This window comes from Sminthopsis crassicaudata, chromosome 4 (assembly GCF_048593235.1).
Source record: "Sminthopsis crassicaudata isolate SCR6 chromosome 4, ASM4859323v1, whole genome shotgun sequence".
Taxonomy (NCBI): Eukaryota; Metazoa; Chordata; class Mammalia; order Dasyuromorphia; family Dasyuridae; genus Sminthopsis; species Sminthopsis crassicaudata.
The window spans coordinates 199,087,222-199,098,859 of NC_133620.1; the positions used below are offsets into that span (position 1 = coordinate 199,087,222).

An 11,638-nucleotide genomic window follows, 5' to 3' on the forward strand; every position below is an offset into this window, starting at 1 on the left:
TTCCAATCCCAGATCTTCTACTATGTTATCCCTGTGGCCATGTGTGACCGTGTCACATTACCATTTCTGGGCCTAAATTTCCTTATTTATAGAATAAAGGAAATTGAATTAAATCTGAGATTATTAACAAGAATTTGGGTGTGTTTTTAAAAAAATAATTTTTGATAATTATATTTTTAGAAATAGTTATACCCATAATGAATAAAATGTAAACAACAAAGTGTTAATATTTATAATCCTGTACATTTTATGCATTTTAAAAACATGATTCTGAAAAGAGTCCTAGGCTTTACCAGACTTTCAAAGTGCTATATCACACACACACACACACACACACACATACACACACATACAGGACTAAATTATTTTTAAGATCTCTTCCAGTTTCAAATCTATGATCCTTATGTATCAATAGACCATTGAATTTTCTGATTTCTGCCTTTTCTATTTGTTTCCCCCTTCAGAGCATTCACTGCTTTGCTAAGGTTTTTTAGTTTTCTGTTCTCAACCATAGATTTTCCTTTCAAAATTTAATTATTTTTATTTTTAAAATGCAATTTCTTCCTTTAAAGCTTTCTAGACACTTTCATTGTCCTTGTGGTCATTCTATTCTTTTTTTCTGGGGTTCTATTTATAGTTAGTACAATCCTGTTATTTTCTTACCTTAAGGTTTTTCATGATATGAAGAACTGTTTCTTGCTGCTCATTTCCTCTACTGTTTCTCCCCCCCCCCACCCCAATTCTCTAGGGATTTCCTTTGTGGGGATTTCTTTCCTTGCCATTCTTTTAATTGTTGTTTAGTTTATTTGGTGCATGTCTAGCTGCTTTAAGGTGATGAGGAAGAATGGGGCTTATGTATACCATCCCGGTCAAGCCATTTTGCTAGAAGGCCCTATATTTAACAATGAATCCCTCTTTGGGTTGGTTAATCAGAGTTGACAAGAAATGGTTAGCCAAACTGTGGTGCTAATGAGGCCAAGGTCACTGGTTCAATCCCCATATGGACCATTTAGTTTCACTTTGTCCCTTGGTTACAGACCTACTGCAGTCCTAATCCATCATCATTCCCGGTGAAACAATTCAAAAATCTATATACTACTATATCTGGATCTGATTTTGCAAATAAAGGAATATACATTTCCATCATAAATGTAAAATACATTTTAATTTTTTTCTTTGGTGTAGAAAAATGTTAATAAAAATAGTAAAGGAGTTTTAAGTACCTCATACCTATCCTTGGGCGTAGATTATGGTGTTTGCTACCAGAAACATACACAATAAATCAAAGCTAATGACAGCAATATAGAATTGATTTATAAAAGGATAAGCTTGTCATATAAAGGCAAGAAAAATAAAGAAAGGTGAGGTCAATAAATCAGTAATTAAAATTATTCTTTATGTAAAGGAACAGGCAGTCAGTTGGGGCAGACTTGGAATCAGAAAGACTTCTTACTCTTCCTGAGTTCAAATTTAGCTTCAGATACTTACTAGACAAGTATCCTGAGCAAGTCACTTTACTTTGTTTACCTCCATTTCCTCCTCTGTAAAAGGGTTGGAGAAGGAAAGGACAAACTAATATCTTTGCAAGAACACCCCTCCACACAGAGTTGAATATGTCTGAGAAATGACTGAAAAACAAATATAGCAAAATACATGAGAGACATTGGCTGAGAGGGAGGAAAAAAGAAAATCCATTATATCCATAATCCCATTAGGTCCTTGAGTTTCTTCCTATCTTTATCTGTCTGTTTCTCTCTCTCTCTCTTTCTCCCTTTTTTGGCTAATGCTACAAAGATTGACCATATATTAGTACATAAGTATTTTATAGCTAAATGCATAAATATTAAAAATAATCTTATCACATAACAAGGAAATAAAAAAGTTTATTTAACAAGGGACCACGGAAACATAGATTAAACTACCTAATCTTAAAAACAAAGAGAAGCCTGATTCCCAAATCTTAGAAACCAATAAGTTCATTAAAGTGTCCAGTAAGGAAACAATATCAAGATCTAGGGGGTATAGCAAAAGCAGTGATTAGAGAAAAATTCATATCTCTAAATACTTGTATCAACAAAATAGGGAAAGAGCGAAATGAATTAGGTATGCAATTTTTAAAAACTAGAAAAAGAACAAACTAAAAATTCATAATTAAACACAAAATTGGAAATTCTAAAAATTATAGGTTAAGATTAATAAAATTGAGAGTAAAAAAAAACATTGAATTAATAAGAGATCCAACGTTATTGGTAAGATCACAACCACAATCGCTGCTGCTGCCAACAATGGCACCAATAATTATGATGACAATAACAACAATAATAATAATAGACTGGTGGATACCCTAGCAATGAGCTTCACTGAGCTCAGCTATCTTAGTTCTCTGATGATAGTTCATTTCTGGCTTGTACTCAGTTTTCCCAGCTTAGTAAAACCTGCCAGAGCTTGTTCTCCATTGGCATAATTCGGGAGAACCCAGGGTCACCACCATACCCCCATGAGGCGTAAGAGTAGGATTTACCCTGTACATCTAAAAACCCCCAAGGAGAGAAAGGCAGGAAAGTAGCGATGTGGCTGGGAATTTTGGCCAGTCTGTGACCACAATCTAAGTAGGAAATGCCAACTTTCAAGAAAGATTAAGTAAGAAGGCAAATCATTCCTTTTGAGTGAAAAAAAAAGGGGTGTGTATGAGTACGTAGAAGAATAGCATGTTTAATAAAGACTTCTGGAAAGTACCTAAACACAAATCCTCAGGCAATCTTGTTTATGCAAAGGGTATTTGGAATAGCTTAATCTTCAAGACAGTACTACAATTAAATAAAAAGTTATCCTGAAAGCAAGAGGCAGCCATAGTATAGTAGATAGTTATGACCTCAAAGCCAGGAAGACCTACATTCAAGCCCTATCTCTAACATATACATACTGATGGTATGAACCTGGGCAAGTCTCTCAATGCCCCAGATATTTTCCTAAGGCTATAAATTACAGAGAAAGTATTATGACTTATATTAGTGGCGTTCCTCACCTAGGAGTTTTTCCCCCCTAATAATGAAATCATCCAGTCCTTATCTTGAAAATATATCGATCTTACATATTATTACTACATCAGAAAGTAGTTGGACCCATTCTGCAACTTATTGTTGTTTTCAGTCGTGAATGACTCTTAGTGACCCTGTGAACCATTCTGTTTATGAGATTTTGTTGGCAAAGATACTCGAATGTTTTCTCATTTCCTTCTCCAATGAATTAGGCAAATAGAGGGTATGTGACCAAAGTCACATAGTTAGTGAATGTCTGAGGCTGGATTTGAACTTGAGTCTTTTTGACTCCATGCCCATCACTCTATCCACTGAGCTACCCCCTACTGCAACTAGACCTCCACTCCAAAACTTTAATCTCTTCAAAAAGGAGTAACCAAACACACCTCTCATGTTCTGCTACTTCTTAATGATCCTTAAAATCTCAACAAGAACTCATTCATTCTACATAACTATTATTGTTTAGGCTCCAGAGTTTATTCTGTATTAACTTTCCAGTCTAACTGAATACTATAAACACTTAAAAAATATACATGGCTATTTTGAAACTGAGTCCCTTAAGTTAGACAGGCATTGATGGGTTGGAATCTGTATCATTGGTGGGCTGGTGTTGGAGGAATTCTACCCCACCCCACCCCCATCAATGAGGTCACAAATCAGTTGGAGGATTCGGCTGATGCTACAGCTAAAACCAACCATAAAAGGATATTAGCAGAGACCTTTTAATTCTCATTAACAGCCAAATGTCATCCCCCCAACTCCAATATCTTAAAAGCACACATACATTTTGCTCAATAGCTAATTTAAATATATGCTTTCCTCTTTTAATAGCAAACTAAATCTTGGGAGACTAAGGTCAAACTAAAAGATTTTCAAAATAGCTGTACTATTTGTGAAATTCCAGATTATCTTAATTTCTGCTATATTATTCAATATAACTTAAAATTTTTAAATAAGTTCTTACTTTGAAAGTTTTGCAATAGCCAAATTAAAAGGAATGGATTTAAAAAAAAATTCCTCCAAATCTCAGGGAATCTGCCCTAATTTGAACTAAAGCTTTCACTTTTTTGGACTTGCCAATGTAAAACTCATTAGCACTATCAGGAGAAAAGCAGGAAGTGAAACTGGACTAGACTTGTTTCAACTAGTTCAAAGTTGATGAAACATCAACTTTTAATCATTTTGGTTCTAACAACCTGCAAAAAATGATTACTGTTTAAGAATGATTTTTTTAAAACTGCTATTTCCAAAAAAAAAAAAAAATGTACATGTTCTCCTTGTTCAGGGGAAAAAAAAACCCTCTAAAAGAATTAAGACATTGAGGGGACGGAGCAAGCCAGGAGGAGTAGTATAATGCTAAGTATACTTTTAAATGTTAAATGCCAAAATCTGAAATCTCTTGAACAAAAAGTTTGAAATTGCTTTCTTCATTTAATATGTTGGTTGTTGTACACTCATAAAATGGGCCTACTTTTTATTCTTTTGTCAAAGACAAGGTTACAAGCACTAGAATTTGAAGAAAGAAGACAATTTTAAGTGGATTTCTGAGATATTAATAGAAACAACTTTATGACATCTATATCAGAGCAAGCTTGAACAATAAAGTGATGAATTTTAACAGCTACAACAAAAAAACCTCTAGATAGAGCAAAGGAAATCTGTCAAAATGCAAAAAAAAAAAAAAAAGAAAAAGAAAAAGAAAAAGCTTAGAAAAGCAAAACCTACACCTAGCAACATGCAAAGCTGATGCCAGGCTTTTTCAGAGTAGAATGCATTCACCCCAGACCCTTCAACTCACCTTTTCTAAAAGTAGTTTTTGCCTCCTATTAAGAAAACTTCAGGTTTCTGGACCATGTCTTAATCCCTCCCCATCTACTTTGAGTCTCTTGGGTCTCAGTCTTCAGAATCTTCCTGGAAATGTCATCTTGCTGTCTTCTTCTTCCCCACTTTTTCTTTATAAGTAGGAGAATTAAGTTATGTCAGCTATCCTAAGCAATCCTTAATGTCATCATGCACCTGTTCGGACAATGGTCAGTTAAACAAGCAAAGAAACAGCTGAGAAAATCAGGGTAGCTAACCTATGAACTTAGCCATTTACAGAAACATCTCCCCTTCTAGTCCTTCTTCATTTGAAAATAGCAGTGTAAAGTAACATGATTCCTTTCTTTCCTGTTTGAAGAGACAGTGAAAGCCCTCCTGCTGTACTTCTACCAGACTCTCCTAGTCTGGGCAATGATTGAAAACCCCAATCCTTAGGTTTTCCACAGGAGCCTGGGTCTACAGAGGAAAGAAGTCCTAGCCCACTGTGGTCATGTTTGTTTAAGTAGCACCCATCCAACTGGGAGTTAACCATTAACGTGGCTCAAATTACTTGGCCCATATTCTTCATAAAGTGATTTTCCTGTGTTCAGCTCTTTAAATCAATTCTTCATCTTTCTAATCTTCCTTAACTATCTTTGCCTATGGGCACCACTGGTCAAAGAGTGAAAAGAATCAGGCTTTATCTGGAGAAATCAGGTCCATACTATCTAGAGTGGTGCCAGCCAAAACTGACCTTTCTATACTAATTGTTTCACGAGGGAGCAGTAGAACACAGAATATGCTCCTAGCTCTTCTGGAGTAACAGAACTAAATTATCAGACACCCAAATGTGGAGCTGGTTTTGCTTCCATATTTCTGCAAAGTACCCTGAATCATGATTGAGCATCCAAACACAAAGTCCCTGGGTCTTGACTATCAGTTTCCTGTAGCAAAGCTTCTTAAATTGTGGATGGCAACTTCATGTGGAGTTGCATAACTAAATATGGAGGGGGGTCGTGAAATTGCAATTTATCACCAGTAAATGTTTGATTTGTGCATTTATTTTATATGCCTGGAGTCACATAAAAATTTCTTGGGTCAAAAGGGGTCAGAAGTAGAAAATGTTTAAAAAGCATTGTCCTATAGAAAAAGCTTAATTTTTTGAAAAATGACGATGAATAATTATTTCTCTTTTTTTTCTTATTATTTGGAACTTGTAAAGTGTATTTCTCTAGAGTACTATCTGTATGAGATATTTTTGTTTATTTTGCTTACAATGTCAAAGGAAAAGAAGAGGAAAATGCATAACGGAGCCACTAGAATAATTTCCTAAATATATCCTATTAAATTAACAATTCCATTTTTTTGGGTATTTTGATGGCATGAGTGAACAGGGACATGATGATAAGCCAAGAAGCTTAGCATTGTAAGGATCTAAATCATGGGAACATAGATTTAGGAGGAAAATGGGACTTTAGAGGTTATTTATTCCAGTTCCCTCATTTATTTCATGTTGCTGAGGTAATTTAAATGTCTTAGCCAAGGACACTGAGCTAGTTATTAGCAGAGTCAGGATTTTTATATAGGTACCAGAACTCCAAATTTACTACTCTACCACATTCTGATTTTTTTTCTTTTTAAGGAAGAGGTTACTTCTCACCTCAATACTCGCAACTTCCAGATATTGTCCTGAAATTAATTTTAATCCTGCGTGTAGTGATTTCTTTTTAAGGTCAAGATTTCAGTTAGGTTCTTCTCATTATTTGTCCCTTTTTTCTTTCTAGCTAGACGGAAGCTCAGTAATTTAGAAATTCAAATTCAATAATATACTTTATTTTTACTTTTAGGGGAAAAAAACAAAGAAATGGTCAGAAGCACTTGGTATTGTGAATAGGTCACATTTGAAGTCAGTAATACTTATTTTCAAATTTCAGGTTTGCCCTTTATTATAATCAAAAGATACAACCTCTTTGATTGTTTTCTCTTTTATAAAATGGGAATAAGGTAGTAAAGAGTTTTGCCAGTATTATACTACTAATATAAATACCAGTAGTGAGACTCAGGTGGAAGAACTGAATTCAAAAATCCCTTCTAATTCCAATACCCTATGATTCACTTAAGGATCCTCAGACTCAAACAAGTGCTTAGGGAACAAGAAAAAATGGGGCACTAGGAAAATAGAACTGCCCCCCAAAAAACCCAGGCTGCAGTGCAGATATTAATTAGTTTATCTAGTCAACACATATTCATCACAGTATGCAGCGACAAATATGTATTTATTTCATAATTAATGAATTTATTTAGAACTTGCTACATTACAAAATCATGGTGCCAGGTACTACGTGGCATACAATATTTTCTAAAATAGAGTTCCAGCACTTAAGAAACTTCAAATTTAGCAGGAGAGATAAGAAATATAATAAAAGATTACACAATTTGCTATAGCATGAGGCAGATTGCATATGATAAGTGTCCCGGGAATACAGAGAAAACGGGGAAGTTTTTCTCACTGGTGTGATCAGGTAAGACAATATGGAGAATATTTCATTGGAGCTGGTCCTTCAAAGCCAGGTAGGAAAATGAAAGACAAGAATGGCCAGAGAAGAGGCATTCCAAACACCAGGAAAGGCCAGAAGACAGAGTGGTATGACTTAGTGATGTTCCATTTGGCTGTAGCATCAGGTTGAGAAGAAACAAAAAGAAGGACTGTAGGAGAGATTTAGGCTAGCCTGTATTGGAAAAGCTAGCATCTTTTTCATATCAAACTAATGAGAAGAAGGGAAGAAGAGGGAGAAAGGAGATATAGGAATATAGCAAAGATAAAATCTCCCAATTGTGGAATTTGACAACAAAAACCATCCCCTATACCTGGAACACACACTCTCCTTTCCTTCTCCCCCTTCAGAATCTTTCAAGGTTCAATTTAATTGTCACTTCTTCAAAGCCTTTCCTGATCCCCTCCTTAAGTTGAAGTAAGTTTTCCATTCCCATTTTCCTAGAATACTATTGTCTGAATCTCTCAAATGCTGCCATCCTTTAACTTAACTTACCCTTTAGTTAAATACTTATCTGTGCATATGTGTACATTTTCAGCCCACCAGCTCCACACCCAAAATGTAAACTCCTTTAAGAGGGTAAGAACAAATTATTGTTTTATCTTTGTAACTCATGTGCCTGGCACAGTGGCCAACATATAATAGATAATTAATAAATCTGTGCTAAATGATTCCAATGATAGAATCCCACAATCTAAGAGTTAAAATGGACCTCAATGGCAATCTAGACCAACCCACATAGGAAAGAAATCCCCATAGTAATAAAACTGATCAATGATTGTCCAATCTCTAATGGAAGACCTCCAAGGAGGGGGGAATCTATTGATATTCAAGGCATTCCTGTCACTTTTGGACAGCTCTAATTATTAAGAAGTTTCCCTAACTTGGAGTCTAATTGTCCCTTTACTAATTCCACCTCTTGCTCCTGGTTCTGCCCTTTGGGGCAAAGAGAACAAATTTAATTCTTCCTAATGATAGCCCTTCAAAGAGTTGAACACAGATGTCATGTTCCCCACGAATATTCTCTTTTTCAGGCTAAACACGCCCAATTCTTTTAACAGATCCTCATATATAATAGACCCAAGGCCCTTCATCATCTTTTTTTCCCCTCTTCTTGATACATTCTAGCCCATTGATTGATGTTTTGAAACCAACAAAAAGTGAAGAAGTAAATTTAACTTAATGTAATATAAGGAATAAACAACATTAAATACAGAAATTGTTTCTGTGATAATTAAGTAAGATGTACAATGAAAGTCTGGGAGAAAAAGAAATCTGCTATTAGTTGTCTCCTTAGGGAATGGCAAAGGAACTTTGCACAGTTTGGATCCAATTAAAATACCTAGACTATACAATATTGTCTCATAATATCAAAAGAGAAAGTAAAAAAAAAACACATTCTATTCCCTTTTCTTCTAACTAAAAGGGGAAAAAAATCTTTGAATACTAAGACATGGAAAGAGTTAAACCTAAAGAAGGAAAAAAAAGCAATAACAATAGAGAAAAAAATCCTCCCCTACCTTTCTGACCCTCTGTATTCCATAAAACAAGTTTCTTTAGTGATAAGACCCTTTGCTGACCAAACAACTACATTTTACTGCAGGGTTCACTGATTGAACTAAAGCTGTCTTTTTTCAAGGATACCTATATCAATGCAACCAAGAGCCATAAAATTGTGAAATTAAGAGAAAAGCTGGCTAAGTCAAATGTAGGCTTTGTTTAGTAGAATATTTTTTGTTGATTTGAGCAAAAAAATGTTGCTGGAGTCATGGCACTGCAGTTTGGGCAGGATTGAGTGCCCACACCCTGCACATTAACAGTATTATATGCATCTTTTTTTTTAAAACTTTTTTTTTGTAGAGACAGCAAGTTCTGATACCAAAAGAATATGGAGAGTAGGGAGAGAGATAGGCAATTTCCTTTTATTCTCATGAACTTAAGGACAAAGAGAAGCTTTTTGAGATACTGACCATTGCCATATTTCAATATCTGTAAGGATTCAAGATAATTAAGAAATGCCAGTGTAATATAACTATTTAAAAATTGTTAGCTATCAATGACACTATGCTTCCATTTAAAAATAATTAACACAATCATTTATGTTTTTAAAAACAGAAAGGATGCTTAAGATTGTTTAGCTCAAGTCTCATTTTGCAGGTGAGGAAATAGGACCAGATGTGGAATTGATTTGTTCAAGGTCACCTAGTTAGTAGAAGACTTAGGGCCTAGTTCCTTACTCTTCTATATCCCAGTCCACAATTTCTTCTCTACCCTACATATTATGGATGTTTATTACTGTTTACTTTTAATAACTGTGTAATGCAGGTTCTACAGTTGACACTACCATACATGATTGTAAGCACAGGAACTATAAGTTTCAAAGAATGAAGTACCAGGAGAAAATATACTATGGTTGCAAACTTACTAAGTGTATTCTGGAGTAAATTCAACTAAGCATTAGAAGGCATCCTATGAAGCTACCACTTGGAAAAAAAAAAGACTTACCCCTTTCTTTACTTAACAAATCCCTTTGAATAGGCCAATGGGTATGAATTTGATTAGCCACAGATACTCCCAGTGTTTGGGAAAGCAGGTAATTCTCGACTGGTTATTGTATTTGTCATCATACGCACCAAAGGCACTTCTCATTTTCAAAGTAAAATGTTTTTTACAAGCCTTTGCCTCATACTGGTTAGTTATTTGTGACTATTTCTACTATGGATTTGAAAACTGAAGTAATTATTCAGAATGAATTGAGGATTCTTGAGTTATAACGGAGAATACTCAGTCATTCAAGATTGATGTGCTCTATGATAAATCTTGTTCAAGGTTAAAAAAAGGAAAATATGAAATCCTCCATTCAAGATTAGACAACTTTATTTCATTTATATTGAGTCTTACAAATGAAAATCAGAACTGATACCGGGTATATGTGGAACCATCAAGATCTCAGGACACTTAGGTGAGGACTTATTATTTCCTTCAGAAATAGTCCCTATGGAAGGGGAGAGGATCATTTTATATGGTACCTAGTAAATAGTATCTTTAGTAAGTAATGTTTGATTTTCCTACCCATTAATGTGCTAATCAGCAAAGAATTGCCAGTTCCTTGGAGTAATCCCCTTTGGATTCTAAAACTATAAGAAAGAATTTATTTATCTAACTATTCTGTATATTTTGATATATTCTAGGTAAATGTATATACTCTGATATATTCTTTCATATATACCTACATAATAATCATGTATATATACATATAGAGAAAGGAAGGGGAGAAAGGGAGAGAGAGAGAACTTGTGATTTCATTGGTATGAAAAATGATAAGAAAATTCTCTCTACCAACATGGATCCTATCTTCAGTAATTTCAAGTCTTAGCTTGGCACTGACTTGGCAAGGGTCACAAAGCCAATGTGTGTCAGATGCAAGATTTGAACCTGGGCCAAGTCTTGCTGATTTTCTATTCCCTATGGCACATTCCTTTCTTACTATCATAAAGAGCTATAATCAGGACCTATAATGGGGGGGGGGGAAAGAAGGTGGATTAGCTGGATAGGTTTCCTAACACCCAAGTCACTTACTCCTTTCCTTTTACTTCCAAACTGCAGGAAAAAGAATATCTCCCACTGTGGATGAAATACTCACTTTTCCCCTCCAGAATCTTCTAATGAAAAGTGATTCCCCACAGGACATTCCTCGAGTCCTGCCCTTGAATACAGCTTTCCCTCTTCACAGCACAAAGAACACTGGCTGTTCTACCAGAGCTTAAACTGTGGATCTGTGAAAGCTGTCTGTGTCAATAGTGCTATCGGGGAGATCACATGACCTGGCCTTTGTCTCCTTTTTGCTGGTGTGTTAGTGGCCATGGCCAATAATTGAGACAGGGGATGGCCAGGGATGGAAAATGCTCATTCAGGAATCCAGCTTTCAAAAGAGTGAGCAAGTCACCTTTCCACTCTTCTCCCCGCAGAGTAGAGCAAATTACCTACTTCTTTACCTGGACAGTTTGGTGAAGACATGGGATAAACTAAGGGGAAAGAAAAGCAAAGTAGATCTAGAGCTTGAAGACCATTGACTTTATTCCAACAGAAATGCAAGACAGGTTGCTTGGATCACCTGGGAGACCATCCATTTCTTCTTGCTGAAAGCTAAGCCCACCTCGGTAGCAGCTGCCCAACCAGCCCAGCTTTCTCAATTTAGGCTTGGATATCAAGCTAATCAGTTTGATCTGACAGATTTTAATTAAA

The 11,638-nt window shown here is 35.5% G+C and overlaps 1 protein-coding gene across 2 annotated transcripts in view; it reads right to left on the minus strand.

Annotated features, from left to right (window-relative positions):
• Positions 1-11,136, minus strand: part of PRDM1 (PR/SET domain 1) — an 82,255-nt gene extending 71,119 nt beyond the window's left edge. The window contains exon 1 of one of the 2 annotated variants that reach the window (XM_074310186.1): positions 11,037-11,136. In XM_074310186.1, coding sequence (XP_074166287.1) covers positions 11,037-11,084 — 48 coding nt within the window. In that variant the 5' untranslated portion in view covers positions 11,085-11,136. Of the gene's footprint in view, positions 1-4,836; positions 5,338-11,036 lie in introns of those variants that run through there. The other variant, XM_074310188.1, reaches the window with a different exon arrangement.
• Positions 11,137-11,638: the final 502 nt, after the last annotated feature.